The following is a 26,716-nucleotide window of genomic DNA, read 5'->3' as shown; positions in this document are numbered from 1 at the left end:
CGGACACATACATAAATTATATAATAATATGTATTTACAAGTAACAGTATGTATGTGCAAGAATTAAAAAAAAGTTTAATAACACCAATAGCTACTTACTATTTTAATGGGATGTATGAGGTTGATGGGATGAACACAATTTCTGAATATTTGGTGGAATATTAGATAAAGACAATCACATTTCATCATCAAGCATTTTTAAGCTTCCACTTCCTATCCATATATCAAGAGCAGGAACAGCAATGCACTACTGGGAGTTAGCTGCAAAAAAAACCTCTGACTTCAGCTCAGCGTTTAAGCTGCCGCCCTTAGAGCTCCGTGAGCCCTACTGACTACTGCCCGCGCTGCAAACACACTGCTGTCCCACTCACTGACTACACATGCAGTCACAAGCCAATTAAGGAGACTACACGTGCAGTCAGGAGCCAATGTGCCGCCAAAGCCGCCAATGGGAATAGTTTCAGTTCCCACTGAGCTGTGTTAATTGGTTAAGATGATCTGTGACCCACTAGGTATCAATCGTGTCAACCATGTGATATGCATAGCAGGCGGAAAGTCAGAAACCAAAAAAAAAAAAAAAAATTAAATTTAAAAAATATTGTGCTGAAGCAGGGACACACCTACACACTGCTGCCGACACACTAGTGTGTCCCGACACACAGTTTGGAAAGCACTGCCTTAAGGACTGGGCATTTCAGACAAAAACTTCCCCAAAAGACCTGAGCATTTTTACCAATCAATATATTTATCAATGCAATGTTTTGTGGACCCAGGACATACTTGAAAACAAGAGAAATCTCAATGTATCCTTCCTGGTAAAATATTTTATAAATAAATAAAACTATATATATATATATATATATATTAGTAGACAACCAAAAGTATTGATCTAGGCCTATTTTAGTATATTTTATGCCACCATTTCACCGACAAATGCGATCAAATAAAAAAAATCGTAACATTTTTCACAATTTTCGGTTTCTCACTGAAATCATTTACAAACAGCTTGTGCAATTATGGCACAAATGGTTGTAAATGCTTCTCTGGGATCCCCTTTGTTCAGAAATAGCAGACATATATGGCTTTGGCGTTGCTTTTTGGTAATTAGAAGGCTGCTAAATGCTGCTACACACCACATGTGTATTATGTCTAGCAGTGAAGAGGTTAATTAGGTAGCTTGTAGGGTTAATGTTGGCTTTAGTGTAGAGTTTAGCCTCCCACCTGACAAATCATTGCAATTTGTATTATTATCTAGTTTAAAATGACTTTACCTTTTTCTGTGAGGGCTGTTTCTACAGGAAGGGAAAGGAGGAGCTTTCTCTTTGGAGTGGTTGCTAGGAAACACATGCTCCAGTCAGTTTTTTGCAAATGTTCATTAGAGGACAGTTACTGCAAAAATCATGTGAAAGTAGAACTTAAAGGGACACCGAACCCATTTTTTTTTCTTTTGTGATTCAGATAGAGCAATTTTAAGCAACTTTCTAATTTACTCCTATTATCAAATTTTCTTCATTCTCTTGGTATCTATATTTGAAAAGCAAGAATGTAAGTTTAGATGCCGCCCCATTTTTGGTGAACAACCTGGGTTGTTCTTGCTGATTGGTAGATTAATTTAACCGACCAATAAACAAGTGATGTCCAGGGTACTGAACCAAAAAAATAGTTAAGATGCCTTTTTCAAATAAAGATAGCAAGAGAACGAAGAAAAAATAATAATAGGAGTAAATTAGAAAGTTGCTTAAAATTGCATGCTCTATCTGAATCACGAAAGAAAAAAATTGGGTTCAGTGTCCCTTTAAGTTTTATAATGGTAGCTGCCTTATAGATAACATTGTGCGCACTGTGCGCACTCCCATGGAGTTATTTATGAGTCAGCACTGATTGGCAAGTCTGTAAAAAGACATGAAGGGGACAGTCTGCAGAGGCTTAGATACAAGGTAATTACAGAGGTAAAAAGTGTATTAATGTAACTGTGTTAGTTATGCAAAACTGGGGAATGGGTAATAAAGGGATTATCTAAATTTTTAAACAATAACATTTTTGGAGTAGATTGTTACATTAAAGTTCTTATCTTTGTTGGTTTTGCATCTGTGTAACAATTATGTATAAATTGACTCTGGTTTCTTACAAATAGAATGAGACACGATGATGATGACGATGATGATGATGACGATGATGACGAGACAGAAGAGGAGGAGGAAGAAGAAGAAGAAAACGGTGAAGAAAATACAGATGAAAAAGAAAGTGGAAAGAATGAAGCTGAATCAGGAGAGGAAAGTGAGGAAGCCGAAGCGGCAGCCGCCAAACCTGTTATTTGGAAAGGTGTCAAAAAGCGACTCAGAGATTAGTGGGTCTGACCTGCAGCTCACAGAATTAGCATAAGGAAGTGCATATTATTGCTTGTGCACACCTCGTCAAATTAAAGGGACACTCAAGTCAAAATTAAACTTTCATGATTCAGATAGAGCAGCAATTTTAAGCAACTTTCTAATTTACTAATGATCAATTATTCTTTGTTCTCTTGGTATCTTTATTTGAAAAGGCTGGAATGTAATCTTAGGAGCCAGCCCATTTTTGTTTCAGCACCTGGGTAGCGCGTGCTGATTGGTGGTTACGTTTAGACACCAATCAGCCAGCGCTACCCAGGTGCTGAACTAAAAATGGGCCGTCTCCTAAGCTTACATTACTGATTTTTTTAAAAAAAAAAATACCAAGAGAAAGAAGAAAAATTGATAATAGGAGTAAATTAGAAAGTTACTTAAAATTGCTGCTCTATCTGAATCATGAACGTTTAATTTTGACTTTACTATCCCTTTAAATGTAAAGGGATGTCACTGTGCAAACCATTTATGTTGTGTGGTCAGTACTATGCAGAGAGTGCGCACCTTACTATTGCAAGACAGCTGCCTGTATTATTTCATTTGCAAATGTCAGTTTTTCACCCAGAAAATAAATTAAATTATTGATTGTCAAGTTGAGTTGTTTTATGTTAAAACCGATTTAACTTGGGGGTGTTAAAATAGTGTAGGAAAGTGAACTCACTTGCACTATGAGCCTTCTTTTAAAGGACATTGTAGTCCTAATAAAACTTTTATTATTCAGATAGAGCAGCGCACACAGATGTGTGGGGAAGGAGCCAAGTACACAAAGTGGCCCTAAATGTTTGCAAAATTCTTCTTATTACTAATGTACAATAACAGATAATGTAAATGCATTTTCCTTATAAATCTGACATTATTCTCTCTTTGCGCCGTTTCAGAATAACAACCTTTTTTTCAGTCATGTGACTGCTGTTGAAAAGCAGTGCACTAATTAAAATAGCCAGTAGGTGGATCTGTCCGCTTGTTTTGCAGCAAAGATATGCAAGCACATAAGCAGGCTGAAATAAATCCGTGTACACAGAACAGACCTGAGCTATCGAGCAACAAGATCTAGCAGCCACTTCTCTCTTATATTCCTGTCCAGCTGCTTGAGGTGAGGGTGCCTAACTGCTTAATCAGACCAGATTGAAATGCATAAAATAGGTGCAGACCCAATATTATCTAAGATGCGGAAAAAAGTAAAAAATGTTTTTGTTCATTAAACTTAGTTTGATGATACAGTCTGTTGTGTGATTATTTAATTGGGTTTATAATGCTGTTTAGCATTTAAAGTCTTAATTTCAAAGCTTTAAAAATAATGTATTAGGTGTTACTTATATCAATTTTGAGAGGGGCCTGGAACCTAACTCCCTCACTTCCCATTGACTTACATTATAAACTGGGTTTCAATTTACAATGGTTTTGATTTACAACCATTCGTTCTGGAACCTATCCCCGGCGTAAACTGAGGGCTACCTGTATTGCTGTAATATCTTTTTTCTACTTTTAATAAAGTTTGTTGGAAAAAAAAATATCTGCGATAGTAAAAATAGTATTTGTACATTATAGTAATACATTTAATTCTGTTAACGTTTACTGCAATTGTACTTTTTTCCTTGGTCAAAATCAGTAAGCAATTATTCCTATTGCCTTTATATAAAAGTCTATATACCACAGAAATGTCCACTTAATAGTATATATGTTTGTTCCTTCAGTCGATGGTGTCGCAAAATAGATATAGGAACTTTTTGTTGTTTCACATTTTATTAAATGTAAAATACAAATATAAAACATTTTAATCAAACATGTAAAATGTACTGTACTTTGCCATAGTTACATCTGTTAAGAAACAATAATGTTTTAGACGTTTGCTACATTCAAGTTACATCAAGACTGATATAAAAATATACATAGAAATATTAAATCACATTTTATTTAGGAGAAGAAATACAATTGAGTCTGTTTTTTGTGGCACTAGATGACTAGTTCAATATAGACCAGAAGTGAGCAGATACACGTCACAGTTTTGAATATATATGTATAGTCAGGTTTTACGTTCGTTTTTTCTTTTATTCTGCCACATAACCGTAATAGACACTACAATTAAAGCTTGTAATATAAATCTTATTCATGTGAAATACAAAACCTTACATTCCATTTGAAACACGTATAAAACTATACATGCCACTGTAATCATTTTTTTTATTAGGCTAACATATAAACAGACTCTATTCAACGGAAATTTTGGTGTATATCCTTTTATTAATTTATATATCAATTGTAAATCCTGTATTTATATAAAATCCTTTTTATTGAATATAAAGAATTTTCTGCTAATAAATCTATTGTGTTGATATATCACACATATGCAAATAATAAGATCCTTAAAGTAATAGTAACGTCAAAATTAAACTTGCATGATTCAGATAGAGCATGTCTTTTTAAGACCCTTTTAAATTAACTTTTATTTTCTAGTGTGCTTCGTTCTTTTGGTATCCCTTGTTGAAATATAATATGCACATATCATACACTAGTGGGAGCTGCTGCTGATTGGTGCCTGCACACATTTGTATCTTGTGATTGGCTAATTAGATGTGTTCAGCTAGCTGCCAGTAGTGCAATGCTGTTCCTTCTGAATGAAGTAAATTTGATAAAAGGTAAATTGGAAAGTTGTTTAAAATTATATGTTCTATCCAAACCATGAAAGAAAAATTTGGGGTTTCCTGTTCCTTTAAAAGGATTTTAAACAGTCTTTTTTATTTTAGTAACAAAAAAAGCACTAAGCAGTGGCTTATACTTAAAATAAATCATTGCATTATGCATTTGTCATTTTAAAAATTATTTTATCTTTAAATCCTTTTTTAACTTCATTTCTGCAGTTTCCTTTACTTCCTGTCCTAGCCCTTAAAAGGAGGAGGAGGCCTCAACAGGAAGGCAAAGGAATAGTGTTTCTTTTGAAGCGTTGCTAGGAGACACCATAAATAGCTCCAGTCAGTTAAGTGCTTCTGATCAATATTAGGGATGTGCATTTGGATTGTTAGTGAGGATACAAATGCAGAAGTAAGAAGCCGCTTGTTCCCTTCGGATATTTTTGTAGCTGTACTGATTCCTGTAAAAGATCCCCACTCTAAGATATGTGCAAATACAGATCTTAGAGTGGGGATCTTATACAGGAATCAAACTGACTACAAAAATATCCGAAGGGAACGAGCGGCTCGTTTCACATTCGGATCCCGACTTATGATCCAAATGTGATCCAAATGCACATCCCTAATCAATATAGTACTTCTGCTGCAAAAATATCGTCACCTAAAACGTAGTTTTGTAATGTGTTGTGTTATTGCTACTAAAGAAGTCCTATTTTATATCCATTTAAAAGAGTCTCCATTGCTTAATTTAAGATGTATAAAATGGTGAAAAAAATCTATTTCTGCATTTATTTATTTGTGCTCTGGCTTTTGGATTTGTAGCATAATGTAAAAAAATGATATATATTTCTGTAGTGTACACCGTTTCCTAATAAGTTTTATATATTATTTGCACCCCTACAGGATTGATTGCATGGTTGGCATTAATTGTATAACCAGCAGTGCAGAAATCTTTTTGTCTAATTCCGCACAGTGACAGTCTGGTTATTAAAGACATTTCTATGACTGTCAGCTGTGCAACTAGTGGGTAGCGGCAGTTGGGTTTGTCATCAGATCATGACCTTGAAGCCCTTGTCAGTTTTATTTCCACATTGGATCTCAGAATGGGCCCCATTGCCTGCAGGCCCTGATATTTGCCCATGATCCTGAAGCTCATGACAGCTGAATGCCAACATCAGACCACAGATCAGGTTGTGCACAGTTTAAAGGGACATGAAACCCAAACATTTTCTTTCGTGATTCTGATAGAGAATACAATTTTAAACCACTTTCAAATTTACTTCTATTATTTAATTTGCTTCCTTCACTTGCTATCCTTTGCTGAAAGGTTTATCTATGAAAGATCAGGAGCAGCAACGAACCTAGGATCTAGTTGCCGATTGGTGGATGTATATATATATATACATACACCGAATGTCCTTGGCTCACGCATGTGTTCAGTCAGCAACCAGTAGTGCATTGCTGCTCATTGAACAAAGCATAACAAGAGAACGAAGAAAAATTGTTAATAGGCGTAAATTAGAAAGTTTCTTAAAATGTCCTGCTCTATCTGAATCATGAAATGAAAGAAAATATTTGGGTTTCATATCCCTTTAATCATGGACACTTAAACACCTTGCAAAAAAAATATATTTTTCTGTAGTCTTGCTATATTTTCTTCTGATCTATAAATTTACATGAAAAGGGGGGCAAAATAAACATTGAAAATATATTGCTACGGTGTGTTACTAAGCATAACTAATTATTTTATATTGCATCTTAAAGTGTTTACTGTCTCTAAATACTGGACATCGGTCAATCCTACGTTTGGCATTTTGTAAGTTTCCTATTACTACATCTGCAGTATTTCGAGACACCGTGTTCCGTGCACCTCAGCTTCTACCACAAATAAATAAATATTTTTGCTTTGGACTTGGTTGTAAAATATTAAAGATGAAGCCATGTTTAAGACTTTTTTAAAAAAAGAATGTTTCAAAGATTTATTTAATCACTATACTTTTGAAAATAAAATATCTAGAATTGCGTTTTAGCATTAGTTCTCTAAACAAATAACGAAAATAGTAGCAGTCTGTGGCATTACATTCTTTTTGGTGCTGGATTTATTTGTAAAAAAAAAAAATGGCTGCACAGAAATATCTGTGAAAATCGAAATAATTGTGTGTTGCAATTTTTTATGAGTAAATCTGTTCACTAAACAAATTATGAAAATCGCTGTGGTCTTCAAAATTCAGCTCTTTTTGGCGCTGGATTTATTTGTAAAAAAGTGTAGGACCCGAATATCTGTGAAAATCTTTTAACTATGTATTAATAAATCTGTTCACTAAATGAATGTCTATTAATATTCTACTGTGTTGGTTTTTTGCCAACAGATGGCACTAAAGGTTCTTACTGACTCTCAGTAACTTTGTTATTCAAAATTCTTTTTTTTGAACATGCTCCAAAATTTCCTTTGAATAGAATGAAAAGGTTGATTACTCAGACAGTGGAATAGAAAATATTTCCATGATACACCGGATATTACAATATTTAAAGAACATTTAATAAACTTTTAGTCGTCTCAAATGGACTGAAACTTTAACAATAAATAACAAATTATAGTAATATCAAACATTTTTTTTATCTGTACTAATTATTTAGATCCAATTTCTTTTGTACAGTATAAATAGGGATTCAGTCGTCTTCCATATATTTTTCCATTTCTTTGAGCTTCTTAACAAAGTCCTGTGCCTCTCTGTCCAATCTACCATCCAGCATTTTCAGTATTGACTTAACTAGAAAAAGGAAGACACAAACATTAGATTTTTTTTATAGTACGTTAACCCCTTTAAGCTGGCAATAAAGTGTATACATCGGAACTAAGTTCCAATGTTATCACTTGCTGTAAAAATGAAATCACGCAATCGTCAATACAATCACGTGCTTTCAAGGCTGGTATCGGATCATGGGGGACTGCCTATGTTGCGAGGCACGCCCCTCAGTCTGATATTGATTTCGTCAAAAGGGTTAAAGAGACACAACTATTAATAATTTACTAGGTACGTTGATGATGTTTCTTTTATGTTTGTATACACTTATTTAGATTATGCTTTTTATGGTATTTTCAACAGTAAACTTTACTCCTTCCATAACACTTTGCTAAAGATTTTTTTTAAAATCATTTTTGATAAAAGTGCACAAACAAAAAGCACTAAAAAAAAAAGGATTGCCCAATATTCATTAGGGGAATGGTCCATTTGTCCTCCATGTCTTATAGGGAATGTCTTCACGTAAGCAAAGTGAACAGCTGCAAAGCAACTTAAATGGAAATAAAGTTAAAAGTAGTAGCTAGTGCTACAAGCCAGCAGCATCAGTTTTTTTATGGAATCAGGACTAACAAAAAAAACAATTAAGCTTACATGTTTATTGGTTGACACAGGAATCAATCGGCTGATAAGGATGTTCCTGGACAAAAAATAGCAGCACCGCTTGTTATACTTCAATATCCTTTAATGTGAGACATCATAAAAACAAACAACGTTTCGGTCAGTACCTGACCTTAATCATGTTGTATATACATATGTCCTAAACCACTCTATATATACCCACATGGTGGAGGAGTCTGCTACCTGTACAGGTGATACACATTTTGCTTCCCATCAACTCATTGGCATAGAAATAGCCTACTGAGGTATGAGAGCCTCTCTGAAAAGAGAATGATACAGACAAATATATCTACCCCTAAATTAGGAAGTTTTCCATGTCTGGGTTTTTATAATTGCAACAGTATTATCAAAGGAGACTCCTTCATTCATCCATTAAATTGAAGGAAGTTTAAGGTCTCTGGCTTCTATACTTGCAACTAGAAGTGTAGTGTAGTTTATCTTGTGAAATGCCCATGCTCCAAAATATATATTGGTGAATCCACATGCAGAATAAGAGATAGGATTAATGAGCATAAATCAAATATTCGTTGCAATAATAGGGATGCCCCTGTGTCCAATCACTTTCTACAAGCAGGTCATACCATATCTCAATTAAGATTTCAGGTAATTGAACAAGTTAAGAGACCTAGGAGAGGGGGGATAGACAAAAAATCCTAAAATGTAGGGAAACCTTTTGGATTTATACCCTTCAATCCCTCATCCCTCTCTGGATGAATATGGAAATTGACTGGAATGTCACCTTGTAAATAACCAGTAACTAAATTTGTAATTTGCTAGGTACTGAAATGTTATTATTTTTAATATATGGAATTTCTTTTATATAAATATGTATGTTTCTCATATATATTGTTTTTCCAGGCTAAAATGTATGTGCAAAATGAATATTCCTGTGACCACTAGATGGAGCCTTGAAATATTGAAGTATACCAACCGGTGCTGCTATTTTTTGTCCATTGATTCTATTTGGGATTCGTGCAGGATCCTGGTAGCACCTGTTTTTTTGGCAGCAAGTGCTGGACCTTTTCTGTTTTTGGTTCAAGGATGTTCCTGGATCATTACTAAACAAATTTTGAATAATTTCCCCTGTGCAGATAGCTTTTCCAGCCGTTAGAGTGACAGTTTTAAAGTAACACTAAAGTCAAAAGTAAATTTTCATGATTTACTTTCAGGCTCGCCGGAAACAGGGGTTGAGAAGCAGCGGTCTTATGACCGCTGCTCCTTAACTCGTCAGCCGCCTCTGAGGCAGCAAACAGCAATCCGCTGATCTCATACGATCGTTTTGATTGACACCCCCTGCTAGCGGCCGCGCATCTGCAGGGGGCAGCATTGCACAAGCAGTTCACCAGAACTGCTTGTGCAATGTTACATGCCGACAGCGTATGCTGTCGACATTTAGTGTTGGAGGGCGGACATGATTCGCTACCCGGGGTATAATAAATCTGTCTATGCTTGTTTTGATTGGCTGATGGCTGTCACATAATGCAGAGGGAAGGAAAATGGAACTCATTTTGAAATTGTCTGAAAAAAAGTCCTATTTTCTTGGTGGAATATTGCGTTTTCATTACATTACAAAACTCCACAATTAAATTCGTAATTTAAAAATTATACACAACAATTAATTGAACCATTCACACAGAAATACTCAGGAAAAAATTGTTTTGTTAAGTTTTATCAAAAATACTAACAAAATTGTTCACCAAAAATCAAATTTTATCAAAAACTTAAAATTTGTACGTAAATCAAACAGGAATAAATCCTATTAACCATACTTGGTGTAAATTGTAATTTAAGTACTTGTAAGCACAAATGTCTTGCTTTTTCAAGTTTTCAAGTACAAAATACAAAGCGTAACTGTTGTTTTTTCGTAAAATGTGCAGAACAAGGGTGTTCCATGGGTGTATATATGAAATTGTCTCCCAAATCCCAGTGTAATTCTGTAAACATTTGTGCCCTACAGCTCTCACAACTTAAAAGGTGGCGAGCTTTTAGCAAAATACTCAAAACACTAATGACTGAAAGGAAAACCTGTGCATACGAAAATAACAGCAAATTTAAGGTACAGTGCACTGAAAACAGTGTATTCTAATTTGTATTAGGGGTAATATTAAAGTGATTGTAAATTTTCCGTGTTGAGATTAAACCTACTTGCTCACAATGTTGTTAATACTTAAACCGCATTAATATAAATACACTAACATAAAGGAATATAATTATATTGAATGTTTTACTTATCGAAGTTGGAAGCACTGAACTCCTCCCAACCGTCTTCTTCCTGGTTTGCTGCCCGTTTCCTCTCCCTCATTATACAATTTCACGCCTACTACGTGACGTATTTTTGATGCTCGTTCACGAGCGGTGCCGACATTTGCGCATGCGATACAACAATTCTGTTGAAAACGCGCATGCGCATAGCAACCGAAAGTTTGTAAAGCACTGCTCCTCATTTCAAATCGCGCATGCGTTGAAACACCGTCCGTATAATAAACAAAGTATTCAATGAATGTTTCTATTCATTGAGTACTTTGCGATCAAGGAGTATAAGTGTTTAGTGCTTGCAATAAGCACAGCGCACAAATTTGAATTCTTTGCCAATATTACATCTTATTACGGACAATTTACAAATTGTAAGTATATATAATTATCAGGAAAGTTACTATTTGTGCATAAAAAATATATTTTTTGATTTATCTAAAGCTTATGTCACATCAAGGACGAGCATGGAGTATGCGACGTCATCGGGTTGTTCACGCATGCGCATTTGAAGAAAGTGACGTGCCGAACATCAATGCTGACGCCCCGGGGAAGAAAATAACAAGCAGAGAGAGAAGTGTCACTCAAAAACGAATAGTGGGACAAATAATGCAGGCGGAGGAATCGGCGAAAATAATCGTTAGTAAAATTCAATATATTGACTTTAATTTACATATTTAGAAAATTTGATGAATGAGACTAGGGTTTATTTGTGCCATTATATACTTTTATGTAGAGATGTTTTGTTAACTTTACATGCACTTTAACGTTTAAATATAAGCTGGCGCCCCCCTATGTACTTCTTACTCCATTGCAAACTTTTACCTAACAAAGAGCTCTCATTCATTGTGAGACATCTCACCACTTGCAGGGAGAGCCCCCTAATTTTTTGTCTAACTCCATGAGGGCTGCTCCTGCAAGGGTTGGCATGGAAAACCTTATCTAGACTTGCAAATTTTATAGAATCGACCGCTAGGTGCTTTTGCATTGTCTTTAAGTAGCTAGCCAGAGTGCCGTGTCTCTAAGCACTTTTGGGACCACCCTGTGATCTGCACATCTGTTTCCAAAAAAACACGCCCCTTCTTCATGACATTACCCAATGAGCAGTCATCAAGTCCAGCATGTTTTGCCTTAACTAGGTGTCTTTCTCAAGGATAATAATGAAAGTTTACTGCAAAGTTGTTTCACTGCGCCTAATTAAACAAATTATTGTCTCCATTAATGTCCCTTTAAAATTAACTTGTTTAAAACGGATATGATATTAAAAAAAAATCTGTCATGGGATAATTTCAAAACAGCTTCATGTAAGCAATTTACAAAGAATCTAGTCTATTTATTTGTATGCAGATCATTTGTTATTCAGTGTCTAATCATGGGTAAATATAATTTATATCAAACTTCTTTAATTTGCCTTTAAAGGGACACTCCAGTCAAGATTTAAATCCACAGGTGTGCATTTCAGTTTTGAATAGAATTTTGTAATATACATGTATTATCAAAGATGCTTCTAATAAAAGGTATAGCTTTTTCAAAACTGTAAGTATGCATCGTGCACCAGCATTTTAAACACAGCACTTGATCAGAAAGCCAAAGGTGCTTGTATCATCTAGTAATGACTCACGGCTAGATTTAGAGTTTTGTCGGTAACGACCCGCGTATCTAACGCTGGCTTTTTTCTGGCCGCACCTTTAAAATAACTCTGGTATTGAGAGTCCACAGAATGGCTGCGTTAGGCTCCAAAAAAGGAGCGTAGAGCATATTTAACGCAACTTCAACTCTCGATACCAGAGTTGCTTACGGACGTGGCCAGCCTCAAAAACGTGCTCGTGCACGATTCCCCCATAGGAAACAATGGGGCTGTTTGAGCTGAAAAAAAACCTAACACCTGCAAAAAAGCCGCGTTCAGCTCCTAACGCAGCCCCATTGTTTGCTATGGGGAAACACTTCCTACGTCTGCACCTAACACACCTAACATGTACCCCGAGTCTAAACACCCCTAACCTTACACTTATTAACCCCTATTCTGCCGCCCCCGCTATCGCTGACCCCTGTATATTATTTTTAACCCCTAATCTGCCGCTCCGTAAATCGCCGCTACTTACATTATCCCTATGTACCCCTAATCTGCTGCCCCTAACACCGCCGACCCCTATATTATATTTATTAACCCCTAATCTGCCCCCCACAACGTCGCCTCCACCTGCCTACACTTATTAACCCCTAATCTGCCGAGCGGACCGCACCGCTATTATTATAAAGTTATTAACCCCTAATCCGCCTCACTAACCCTATAATAAATAGTATTAACCCCTAATCTGCCCTCCCTAACATCGCCGACACCTAACTTCAATTATTAACCCCTAATCTGCCGACCGGAGCTCACCGCTATTCTAATAAATGTATTAACCCCTAAAGCTAAGTCTAACCCTAACACTAACACCCCCCTAAGTTAAATATAATGTTAATCTAACAAAATTAATTAACTCTTATTAAATAAATTATTCCTATTTAAAGCTAAATACTTACCTGTAAAATAAATCCTAATATAGCTACAATATAAATTATAATTATATTATAGATATTTTAGGATTAATATTTATTTTACAGGTAGCTTTGTATTTATTTTAACCAGGTACAATAGCTATTAAATAGTTAAGAACTATTTAATAGCTAAAATAGTTAAAATAATTACAAATTTACCTGTAAAATAAATCCTAACCTAAGTTACAATTAAACCTAACACTACACTATCAATAAATTAATTAAATACAATTCTTACAAATAAATACAATGAAATAAACTAACTAAAGTACAAAAAATAAAAAAATATTTACAAACATTAGAAATATATTACAACAATTTTAAACTAATTACACCTACTCTAAGCCCCCTAATAAAATAACAAAGCCCCCCAAAATAAAAAATGCCCTACCCTATTCTAAATTACTAAAGTTCAAAGCTCTTTTACCTTACCAGCCCTGAACAGGGCCCTTTGCGGGGCATGCCCCAAGAAGTTCAGCTCTTTTGCCTGTAAAAAAAAACATACAATACCCCCCCAACATTACAACCCACCACCCACATACCCCTAATCTAACCCAAACCCCCCTTAAATAAACCTAACACTAAGCCCCTGAAGATCTCCCTACCTTGAGTCGTCTTCACCCAGCCGAGCCAAATTCTTCATCCAAGCGGAGCAAGACGAGGTCCTCCATCCGGTAGAAGTCTTCATCCAAGCGGGGCAGAAGAGGTCTTCCATCCGATTGAAGTCTTCATCCAAGAGGCATCTTCTATCGTCATCCATCCGGAGTGGAGTGGCAGCATCCTGAAGACCTCCGACGCGGAACATCCATCCTGGCCGACGACTGAACGACGAATGACGGTTCCTTTAAATGACGTCATCCAAGATGGCGTCCCTCGAATTCCGATTGGCTGATAGGATTCTATCAGCCAATCGGAATTAAGGTAGGAATATTCTGATTGGCTGATGGAATCAGCCAATCAGAATCAAGTTCAATCCGATTGGCTGATCCAATCAGCCAATCAGATTGAGCTCGCATTCTATTGGCTGTTCCGATCAGCCAATAGAATGCGAGCTCAATCTGATTGGCTGATTGGATCAGCCAATCGGGTTGAACTTGATTCTGATTGGCTGATTCCATCAGCCAATCAGAATATTCCTACCTTAATTCCGATTGGCTGATAGAATCCTATCAGCCAATCGGAATTCGAGGGACGCCATCTTGGATGACGTCATTTAAAGGAACCGTCATTCGTTGTTCAGTCGTCGGCCAGGATGGATGTTCCGCGTCGGAGGTCTTCAGGATGCTGCCGCTCCACTCCGGATGGATGACGATAGAAGATGCCTCTTGGATGAAGACTTCAATCGGATGGAAGACCTCTTCTGCCCCGCTTGGATGAAGACTTCTACCGGATGGAGGACCTCTTCTTGCTCCGCTTGGATGAAGAATTTGGCTCGGCTGGGTGAAGACGACTCAAGGTAGGGAGATCTTCAGGGGCTTAGTGTTAGGTTTATTTAAGGGGGGTTTGGGTTAGATTAGGGGTATGTGGGTGGTGGGTTGTAATGTTGGGGGGGGGGTATTGTATGTTTTTTTTTACAGGCAAAAAAACTGAACTTCTTGGGGCATGCCCCGCAAAGGGCCCTGTTCAGGGCTGGTAAGGTAAAAGAGCTTTGAACTTTAGTAATTTAGAATAGGGTAGGGCATTTTTTTATTTTGGGGGGCTTTGTTATTTTATTAGGGGGCTTAGAGTAGGTGTAATTAGTTTAAAATTGTTGTAATATATTTCTAATGTTTGTAAATATTTTTTTATTTTTTGTAACTTAGTTCTTTTTTATTTTTTGTACTTTAGTTAGTTTATTTCATTGTATTTATTTGTAAGAATTGTATTTAATTTATTTATTGATAGTGTAGTGTTAGGTTTAATTGTAACTTAGGTTAGGATTTATTTTACAGGTAAATTTGTAATTATTTTAACTATTTGTATTTATTTTAACCAGGTACAATAGCTATTAAATAGTTAAGAACTATTTAATAGCTATTGTACCTGGTTAAAATAAATACAAAGTTACCTGTAAAATAAATATTAATCCTAAAATAGCTATAATATAATTATAATTTATATTGTAGCTATATTAGGATTTATTTTACAGGTAAGTATTTAGCTTTAAATAGGAATAATTTATTTAATAAGAGTTAATTAATTTCGTTAGATTAAAATTATATTTAACTTAGGGGGGTGTTAGTGTTAGGGTTAGACTTAGCTTTAGGGGTTAATACATTTATTAGAATAGCGGTGAGCTCCGGTCGGCAGATTAGGGGTTAATAATTGAAGTTAGGTGTCGGCGATGTTAGGGAGGGCAGATTAGGGGTTAATACTATTTATTATAGGGTTAGTGAGGCGGATTAGGGGTTAATAACTTTATAATAATAGCGGTGCGGTCCGCTCGGCAGATTAGGGGTTAATAAGTGTAGGCAGGTGGAAGCGACGTTGAGGGGGGCAGATTAGGGGTTAATAAATATAATATAGTGCTCGGCGGTGTTAGGGGCAGCAGATTAGGGGTACATAGCTATAATGTAGGTGGCGGCTCTTTGCGTTCGGCAGATTAGGGGTTAATTATTGTAGGTAGCTGGCTGCGACGTTGTGGGGGGCAGGTTAGGGGTTAAACAATATAATATAGGGGTCGACGGTGTTAGGGGCAGCAGATTAGGGGTACATAAGTATAATGTAGGTGGCGGTCGGCAGATTAGGGGTTAAAATTTTTTAGTTGAGTGTCGGTGATGTGGGGGGGCCTCGGTTTAGGGGTACATAGGTAGTTTATGGGTGTTAGTGTACTTTAGAGCACAGTAGTTAAGAGCTTTATGAACCGGCGTTAGCCCAGAAAGCTCTTAACTACTGACTTTTTTCTGCGGCTGGAGTTTTGTCGTTAGAATTCTAACGCTCACTTCAGACACGACTCTAAATACCGGAGTTAGAAAGATCCCATTGAAAAGATAGGATACGCAAATGACGTAAGGGGATCTGCGGTATGGAAAAGTCGTGGCTGAAAAGTGAGCGTTAGACCCTTTTTTGAGTGACTCCAAATACCGGCGGTAGCCTAAAACCAGCGTTAGGAGCCTCTAACGCTGGTTTTCACGGCTACCGCCAAACTCCAAATCTAGGCCTCAGTTTGCTAATGGCTGACATGATACAGGCCCCACTGGCACTCTGAGCAGCTGCAGTATTTAAAATGCTGGTGCACTGAGAATATCTAGCAATGCACACACAGAGAAAAATGTTAACACCAGAAGCATTTCTGCCAATACATTTATATTGCAAATATGTTTCTATTCAAAGATGTAATGAATTTATGTGTATTTAAATTTTGACCGGTATGTCCCTTTAAGGTTGTGTTTACAGATTTTCGGGGACTCTGCAATACAGATGGCGGTACATTTCCTCCAGAAATCAGTCTCTATTTGTTCATAGTTATAGTCACACCTTTAGCTCTACTCAATTTTATCGGTTTGTAATTCTATTCTGAATCCAGTGCTGTTTCTCCCCATATTCTCTTTACATTTCCCCTGCTGAAGCCAAATAGATGTGTTGTGTATTATTTACTCTTCATCTGCCTAGAAATCTTGTTGGCTTTGCATAGGAGCAGTTAAGTACAGTACCAAATGGCCAGCAGTTTGCATTATCCAGATTTCAGGGCCACCCCTGAATACTGATTGCATTTGAGAAAAAAAAAATCCATAATTATTCAAAAATCCAGACTTTTTCATTAATATTTTTTTTCAATTCTGCATTTTAACCAGCACTAAATGGCTCACCCCATGATGGCATTGAACAATAATTAGCATGATACATAAATGTATATGACTTTTCTACTGTTTAAAGACGCCATTCCAATGGAGTTTTGCTTTAAACATATTTCAAATCTTTGGTTTGGTTTTTGTGTTCTATAATGCAAATGCTAGTTCATATTTATTTAAAAAAAAAATGCTTTTATGATTACAATAGTGTTCTATTTTTCTGATGTATACAAAAGTATTAAAAAACTAAATCTATGCTCACCTGATAAATTAATTTCTTTCATGGGGGTGAGAGTCCATGAACCATTACTCCTGGTATTCAACTCCTGGCGACTAGGAGGAGGCAGATTTCCAAAGCTCTAAGAGCATTTAATCCCTCCCACCTCTCTAGTATTCTAGTCTGACGTATAGCCAAGAAAGGTGAAATAGTAAGGTAGGAAAGGACAAAGTAGGGAAAATAAGATGCAAACTAGAATTGCTGCCAGAAAAAAATAATTACGTAAAAAATGAAAATGGACATATCTCAAGGACCATGAAACCATGAAAGAAATGAATTTAGCAGGTAAGCATACATTTTGTTTTCTTTCATAAGGTGGTTAGAGTCCACAAGCCATTACTCCTGGGAACTAATACCCAAGCTGTAGAGTCTACGAGTAATTGTGCGGGACATTTTTTTAAGGCAGGCACCTAATAACCAGACCCTTCTGCCTGAAGGTCTTTTCTATTAAACAAATCAAAGTGGTAGAATTTAGAGAAAATAGGTTGCTGCCTTGCAAAATTATTTAATATAATCCTCATTCTTGAAAAACCAAAATGAAACTGATCTAGGAAAAGGGCAATAATGTATTTTGAAAAAGACTATCCCACCTCCAAGTAAAGCTTGGTAATCAAGAGATTTAGCCAAAAAGCTAAAGAAACTGATGTAGCCCTCTGACCTCTACGTGGACCAAGGGGTAAACAAAGGATTGTCTAGAAACCTTTGTAATTAGAAAGGTAGCCGAAATATGATATTTTAAAGCGTTAGCAGATAAGTCCTTATCCGTACCAACTGGCAATTAGAAAAATTATTGTATTTCTAAAAGAATGACAACTAAAACCCTGGTTTTCAAAAGCAGGAAAGAAAGAACTTTCAAAACCATTTGATAAATTTTACTTTATTGCCTGAAATAAGGTGTTCAATACAGTATCAATTAAACCTCAGTGCTATAAAAAATAGGTATACAATCTCTAATCTCTAATCCTTCAAGATGAGAAATGAGATCTTGATGATTGGAGAAAGCTTGACATCTGAATCAAATTCACAAACCAAGTTCTGGGGGGCTTAACTGGACCAGTCAGATTAATGAAAAATGCTCTATTCAATTTGAACTATGACTCTTGGAAACAAAAGTCATCAGGTCTATCTCTGTTAGATCTAGTAGAAAACTACTTGAAGAGAAAAGCATTCCTGTGGAAGGGATTACCTACTAAGGAAATCTGCTTCCCAGATTTCCTTCCTGGGATGCAAAATATATAAAATGTTTCTGTGTCAAAAAACCTTAAGACTTCCTAAATTATTGCTAAGGAACTGAAAGTCCCCCTTGATGGATATAAACTACAGCTGTAACATTGTCTGAATGAAAAATCATTTAAGTTCCAACTTTCAGAAGAGGACAGCTCTGAAGGGACCAAGATGATGATTGGTAACCTTGCCCCCTGAGGAAACTAAGCTCCCTGTGTTCTCCTGGACTCCCAGGCTGAACCCCAATCCCAGAGAATGGTGTCTGCAGACATTATTTTCCAAGTTGTGCGAATAAGGGACTTCCCCAGAAAAATAGTTTGGAAAACTATCCCCCCCGGAACAAGATCAGACAAGAGATTTCCTAGGAGCTGAAGATAGAACAAACAGAAGAGCCACAAACGGAAAAACAATTGTTCTGAAAGGCAAATCAAAGAAACTGGAGATGGTTTAGGAAAAATTTGGAAAGTCTTTTGGAACACGAGACAGAAGACAACTTCCTTGAAAAGACCTTGATTTTAAACCTATTCAGTAATCCTTGGAAACTATGTTTAGAACCCAGAGATCTTGGACAGACTGCACTAGTCCTTCTAAAAAAAGGCATAAACTGCCCCCTACCAGAAAATAATCTGGATTGAGGCCGTACCCTTACTTTGATTTGGAAGAGGAAGTAGGCTCATAGAATGCTTATCCTTGGTCCAAATGGATTAAACTTCTAGGAAGATGTGGAAGATTCAAGATAATTTCATATCATCGCCAAAAATGGAAACACTTTCCCTAATCCTGATCCCTTGAGTATATCTGTTTACTTAATAAATAATGCAACTAAAAAAAACACATTAAATCTCCCAACATTCTGTTCAGAAACTGTACTGTGTAGTACTTTAGGTTAAAAGGAATACATTTATTTAGTATATTAAAGGGACACTGTTGTCAAAAGAGAATGGTCATCCATATGAAAGTGCAGGCTTTAATCATGCCCCAAAAATTTTTTTGCTCTGAAAAAAAATATTAACCTCTTTACGATGACCACTGCACTCTGTATAGGTGCCATTCTTAAGCTCTTATGGTCCAGGAATTCCAGGGCTCTCAAAGCACAGGTCTAGCTGACAGCAGTTAGTATGTCATGTTTCTGCATGTCTCAGAAGTGATTGTATTCTTTTATGGAGACTAGATACAGGCATGCTGCAATGCATGCTGGTATCAGGCTCAGTGAGATATCACTGGATGCCCAATAAAATGCATCATCGTCATTGACCACTGTGACAGCCAGGCACAGTTATCAGATGTCATAAATGACAAGCCATTGTTTGTAAACAAAGTTTCTTTTAATGAAGTATATTTTTTTCATTTTCAAAGGGACAGTCTACTTGAGAATGTTTATTGTTTAAAAAGATAATCCCTTTATTACCCATTCTCCAGTATTGCATAACCAACTTTTTACCTCCATGATTACCTTGTATCTAAGCCTCTGCAGACTGCCCCTTTATCTCAGTTCTTTTGACAGACTTGCATTTTAGACAGTGCTGACTCATAAATAACTCCACGGGAGTGAGCACATTGTTATCTATATAGCACATGTGAACAAGTGCTGTCTAGTTGTAAAAAAACTGGCAAATGCACTGAGATAAGAGGCAGTCTTCAATAGGTTAAAAAGTAGCATATGAGCCTACCTAGGTTTAGCTTTCAACAAAGAATGCCAAGAGAACAAAGCAAATTTGATTATAAAAGTAAATTGGAAAGGTTTTTTTTAAATTGCATGCCCTGAATCATGAAAGTTTAATTTTGACTAGACTGTCCCTTTAAGTTAAGCGCTAAAATTGTTAAATTAAAGTGTCAAAATGCCTCTAGGTAAATACCATGGTGTGTCTAGTTTCTACAAATATATACTTTTGTGTAGCGGTTTTGGATTGGGTGACCGCTATTAAATTTGCAATCCAACCATAGAAAGTTAAAACCAATAATTCCTTTTTATAGTATTTAGCGTAAATTTGCTATATATTACTTGGAAATCTAGACATATGTGGTATTCCTAAAATTATAACAAAAGCTCATTAACTGATAGGTACACGTTGTATACTTCCTACATTAGGGTGAAGTGCATAGCTGATACTGCTGTATTAGTTTAAGTTTTAAGAACTTTTATAGGTTAACAAAATAAAAAAAATATGTATAAGGATGACAGATTTTTTTAGTGTCCTCAAGTCAAAATTAAACTGTCATGATTCAGATAGAGCAGCAATTTTAAACAACTTTCCAATTTACTTCCATTAACAAAATGTGCACAGTCTTTTTATAGTTACACTTTCTGAGTCACCAGCTCCTACTGAGCATGTGCAAGAATTCACAGAACAAGCGTGTGTGCATTTGTGATTGGCTGATGGCTGTCACATGGTACGTGTATGCATTTGTGATTGGCTGATGGCTGTCACATGGTACAGGGGGAGTGGAAAAAGACATAACTTTTAAAATTGTCAAAAAAAAATCTACTACTCATTTGAAGTTCAGACTAAGTGCTATTGCATTGTCTTGTTATCTTGCATTTGTTGATTATGCAAATCTACTGTGTTGACTGGTCCTTTAATGTCTACTGACCGCTTTTTATTTGAAGACAGGTTCTATGAAATACAAAGTGACATACATTAAAATGAACACTAAAATATTACCGTTGCCTTTGGGTCTTGTCAGTTTTAATACTGTTGGCTGTACATTCTTCACCCCTCCTGTTATGTGGGGTCTGTTCAGTCCATAAATGATGTTCATAGGCAATATAGCCTCCCCTGCAAAATCATTGGTAGAGAGCCAGTCATGATCCATAACTGTAAACTGAATGCAGGCAGATTTTCTCCGGCACTGTTCAGAAGACACCGAGCTGCAATGGAAAATATTGTGTACACTGGATAAGGCATATTTATAAAAAAAAATCACAATGATCTTAAAGGGAATTCTTTTATGATTCAGATAGATACAATTTTAAACAACATTCCAATGTACTTCTATTATCTAATTTGCCTTATTCTTTAGATATCCTTTGTTGAAGAAATAGCAACGCACATAGGTGAGCCAATCACCGAGGCATCTATGTGCAGCCACCAATCAGCAGCTACTGAGCTTAATTAGATATTCTTTTCAACAAAGGATAACAAGAGAATGACGCAAATTAGAAGGAAATTGGAAAATTGTTTAAAATTGCATGTTTTTTTTTGCTGTCTAGTTAAGCAATTTGAGTTTAAAGGGCCATTATAGTCTAAAAATTACATCCTCTAATTCGTTAGAGTAGCGACCCTGCACCACCATGTGTTTAACCCCCACAAAGTACTGCTGAGCAGACATGTGCAGCACAGAAGAATTTGTTTTGGACTAAACATTTGGAAGGAATATTCTGAAAAATTATTTTTTTTCAGAATAAAAAAACTGTAAATGTTTTCTTGCTGCAGGTTGCACAGGGTCTCCTATAGGACTAATACTGACCTATAGTGAGCTGGGGAGCAGCGCTAATCCGAGTCCTTCGTAACAGAGTCCAGAGTCCTCCTATTAGTGCGGCAAATCCCAGAGATTTCGCTAAAGGACCTTCTCAGTTTAGCGCATCACCAGCGCGCTATAGATAAGTATTAAACCAAATTTTAAGGATAATGAATATATAATAATGAATTTCTTAGTATATATTCATTATTCTTTAAATTTGTGCATTCATTCGGATATTCATTTGTTAAAACAAAATCATTATCAAATATTTGTCATAAATTTGCTTTTGTGATGAACCGAATGCACATCTCTACTGCTCAAGACCCACACGGCACTGCTGGTCTTGAGCTAAACTGATCTGCAGGTCCTAAGCCATTCTTATACTATGTGTTTAACCCTATTTGTGGAGGTTAAACACACAGAGGTACTGGATTAATTATCTTAAAATTGCATGCTTTTATGAATTAGAGATTGTAATTTGTTGACTATAATGACCCTATGATGCACACACATTTAAATGGGCATTGGGCACTAAAACTGAATAATTACCATCATGCACATGAAAGAATGCTATTTAGAAAATATTATTTGTCTGAATAAAAATGAAAAGGACACAGTACAGTAAAATGTGTTTCCTTATAATGCTCCATATTACTTTTTATATCAGCTGCAGATTATAAAATGTATAAGTAATTGCTCCCTTTGGTTTATGTTTCTATTTGAAATAATTGATTTCGCTCATTGAAACCATAGCCCATTGGTCTTAAAAGAAAATGCCCATACAAATGGGATGAGTCTGCAGGGAGAGCATACCTCCTTATCTCATCTCTCTAACTCTATACACAAAGGCAAATACTTCAGTACTGACATTTTTGCTATGGATTGTGGTTTCAATGAGCAAAATCAGCTGTTTCAATTTAAAGAGTAAATTAAATCTGATGAGAGCGCACTTCCATAGGCTCCAATGGGAGTATGTAGCACAGCAAAAGGGGTAAGTCACACAGCGATGGGCAGCAAATATAAATGTATATGAATATGTACATCTATATGTATGTGTTTATATGTGTATATACATATTAACACATAAAAATATATCTATATGAGCATCAGTGTTAATTTTGACGGCAAATTTCGATTTAGTCTTAGTTTTAGTCTTATGACTAAAATGCCATTTTAGTTTTAGTCGTATTTTAGTCATCTGAATTATTTTAGTTGACTAAATCTGCAGTAGATTTTTGTCGACAAAAATCTAAGGGGTTTATTTAAGTGTAATGTATTATTTAAGCATTTCTCTATAATTTCCAAACTCATTATATACTCTAGGAGTAAAGATAACACCTGTTATTGTTTATGGTAAACATGCAATACAGACACAGATTTAGCCGTTGTGATATATAACGTCTTTATTAAACTTAAAATTAACCCTTTCGTGACAGGGTTAAAGTGCCTACATCGGAACAACTGTTCCGATGTAGACAAATTGAAACTACGCGATCGTGCATACGATCGCGAGATTTCAATTATTGGATCGCATCTGGGGGGCGTCCCTACAATCCTAGGAACGCCCTCCAGACCGCGATTAAATCCCTGAAGCACAGAAGGCTTCAGGACAGCCGTTAGTTATGACGTTCCATTCCGTCATAACGGCTTTAAAGCCCAGTCTAATTATGACGGAATGGAACGGCATAACGGCTTTAAAAGGTTAAATAAAACCAAGTTTCATAACCAAACAGAAGTGCAACTTTAAAATATATAAAAAAAAAACCCTGTAAACTGTATTGGCTGTAAAGCCATTGCACATATTAGCTGAATATATAACACTGCTCTAGAACTTCCAAACTCATTATATACTCCTGGAGTAAAGGTTTATTAACCTGTTTTTACTTTTGGTATTAAGGTTTGAACATGCAATACAGATTTAACTGTTGTGGTATATAACATGTCTTTATCTTAAAATTATTTATTTATTTATTTATTATTTTTATTTTTTTTTATTTTCAAAAGGGCTTTATTGAAATAAATGAGGTTTCACAACAAAATTGAAATCTATATGGTATACATCACATGAGTACATGAATATATGTTGCATAAAACAACCCATATAATAGACATATACATATACAGTGCTCGCGTACAGTTTTTCAATTCTAAACCATTATGAATCTGGTTGTTAAGTTTGATGGTTGATGAAAGGGGACCCTATAGAACAATTACAAAAAACTTGAGATAAGGAAGAATGTTCCTATAGATCTTGTCTCCCTGTAAAATTTGACATTGTATGATGTTAGGCACCATATGTGGTGAAATCTCTTGATAGGGTTTTCCCAATAAATGTGTTGTAAAAGGGTCGACTTGTTTGTCGGGTAGGATGGGAAAGTTTAGCAAGAGTCTCTTGATGCGATGCAGTTCCCGGGTCCGGGAAGTAGATTTGGTAGATCATGCGGGACTCTAATATGTGCTGATTTTTGTTAGCGTACTCACAATTGTTTTGTCGTCTTCCTGCGTGTTGCGGTCCAAATCTATCTCAGCGGTTGTTTGTGGAGTGGTGCACGCGCACATCTTGTGCAACAGCCAGTCGTATGGAGCTCTTTCCAACAATGCTTCCATAAGCCTCTCAAGATTCGCAAATTGTATGTTAATATAAGCTGGTGTTTCCATATTCTTTACGGCAGCCATTTTATATTGAGATCTTTCTTTTCAGGGGTATACAGTATGTTGGACAATTCCTTGTTGGATGCAGACTGGCAGCTCTAATATTTGAGTATAGGGATGTCGGTACAGAGGCGATGCTTTGTCCAATGTAGACAGAAACCCTTGATTACTAGAGGGGGGTGGCGCTGCCTATGTGTGAGCCACCGCTCTAGGCCTCTATCGTCCGATGTCGGGCTCAATCTTCAAAAATACAGCGTAATCTTCCAAAGGATATAGTTCTGCAAGGCAGTATATCCTCGCAGATAGCATATTATGTAATTGCACTGTGGGATCTCTCTTGTAATCGGCGGATTGTAGAGTTCTCAGCAGGAGCTCAGGGAAAGTGCGACCATGCAAGATCGTGGTTCGGACACCCCCCCCCCTTGTTTAGTTTTAGTCATAGTCTTGACTAAAATGCTATTTTAGTTTTAGTCGTATTTTAGTTTTTCTAACACCCCACACCTGCCAACTTTAGCCCCTAAAAGCTGCTTAGTGCAGTTTTTTTTTTAAAAAAAGATGCCAAATATTTTTTATTTTATAAAAGGCACTGCACAATTTATTTTGCGGGCAATTGGAGGACATTTGCACGATAAATGAGCGCTCCACTGGTAATCTAGCCAAAAGTGTTTAGTTTCATCAGGATTTATTTTTTTTAAATTACATTTTACAATGCTCTCTTTTAAATGCACAGAAAAATGATTTGAGCCCCCTTTAACGTTAAACATGTGGAGTACATTGTGAGTAAGGTTGCCACCCGTCCCTTAAAATACAGAACACTTATAAGTTACACATGCTGCAGGGTGTGCAGGGAGGAATATGAATAGTGCTGGTCAGAAACACAATACATGTTCCTCCCTGCACACCCTGCAGCATGTGTAACTCATAAGTGTCCAGGAAAACATGGCTGAGGTGGGAAGCCTAATTGTGAGGATGTCATGCTGCTCTCAGATTTTTTATTTTGGTAAAATAAAGCAGTTGGCAAATTTGGAGCCCTTGGTACTTACAAGTAAAACAGCTCATCATATACTGGGTGCAGCGTTTTGGCTTTTACTTGTGTCCTTTGACCTTTTACAAATGGAAAAACATGATGAGGACATAGTTCAATGATGACAAAAGGGTCACTGAGACCTGAAAGAAAAAGGGTTACAGTCTATAAATTCGGTGTGAGATAAAAAGGGACATTCTAGGATACAGCTGATGAGCCAATGAGAATCTGACATAGATGCATATTCTCCAATCACTGGCAATATGTGGGACAGCAGTGCAACTTTGACTAAGTGTTAAACACATAGTAAAAGAAATACATTTGTTTAAAAATAAAATGCCCCAACAAAACAGAGCATGTTTTAATAACTCAGGTTAACCAAATGATTAGTTATAATTCTCAAGGAATACATTTACTAATTAGCCAAGCTCAGATAGAAGTAAATTAAAAGGTCTCTTAAACTGCATAGTAAATATCAATGTACTATGTTCTTTTGGTATCCTTTGTTAAAAGCATACCTAGATAGGCTCAGGGGGCAGCAATGCACTGCTGGGCGCTAGATGCTAATTGCTTTTGTATAAACATTGTGGTTTGTCTGATGTTTCCTAGAGAGTTTAATAAGCAAATTCTGTAATCTGCCAACTCTGCAAATCAAATAGCTGGTTTGGGAAATTTCCATAATTTTGAAAACCTAGGTTACAGATTTTGTTGTTTTTGTCCTCGCTAGTGAGCATGCAACAGAGCACAAGAGGTCTTTAACGTCCATTCCTGGACATATTTATTAAAGGGACATAGACCCAAAATGTTTCTTTCATGATTCAGACAGAGAATACCAATTTTTATAGCTTTTTAATTTACTTCTATTATCAAATTGCCTTTATTCTTTTGGTATCTTTTGGTATCGACGTAAACTCGTTATTTCAGTTTTGAAATAATGTTATCCCTTTGCAAGAACGCTAGATAGCAGCACTATTTCCTGCCATGTAATACTCTAGCCACCTACCTAGGTATGCCTTCAACAAAGAATACCATGGGAACAAAGCACATTTTAAAATAGAAGTTAATTGGAATCTTTTTTTAAATTGC

The 26,716-nt window shown here is 36.3% G+C and overlaps 2 protein-coding genes across 5 annotated transcripts in view; one reads left to right on the top strand and one right to left on the bottom strand.

Moving 5' to 3' along the window:
• Positions 1-2,973, top strand: part of TSR3 (TSR3 ribosome maturation factor) — a 36,252-nt gene extending 33,279 nt beyond the window's left edge. For all 4 annotated transcript variants that reach the window (XM_053694949.1, XM_053694948.1, XM_053694946.1 and 1 more), the window contains one exon: positions 2,135-2,973. In XM_053694949.1, coding sequence (XP_053550924.1) covers positions 2,135-2,348 — 214 coding nt within the window. In that variant the 3' untranslated portion in view covers positions 2,349-2,973. The remainder of the gene's footprint in view (positions 1-2,134) is intronic.
• A 2,676-nt stretch (positions 2,974-5,649) lies between these two features.
• BAIAP3 (BAI1 associated protein 3) overlaps positions 5,650-26,716 on the bottom strand; it is a 537,315-nt gene continuing 516,248 nt past the window's right edge. Inside the window, exons 31-33 of the mRNA XM_053695302.1 lie at positions 25,650-25,773; positions 21,156-21,361; positions 5,650-7,779 (exon numbers count right to left, since the gene is read on the bottom strand). Of these exons, the coding sequence (XP_053551277.1) occupies positions 7,679-7,779; positions 21,156-21,361; positions 25,650-25,773 (431 nt within the window). The 3' untranslated portion in view covers positions 5,650-7,678. The remainder of the gene's footprint in view (positions 7,780-21,155; positions 21,362-25,649; positions 25,774-26,716) is intronic.

The sequence above is a fragment of the Bombina bombina genome, chromosome 11, assembly GCF_027579735.1.
Source record: "Bombina bombina isolate aBomBom1 chromosome 11, aBomBom1.pri, whole genome shotgun sequence".
Classification (NCBI taxonomy): Eukaryota; Metazoa; Chordata; class Amphibia; order Anura; family Bombinatoridae; genus Bombina; species Bombina bombina.
This window is presented reverse-complemented; position numbering and strand designations above follow the sequence as displayed.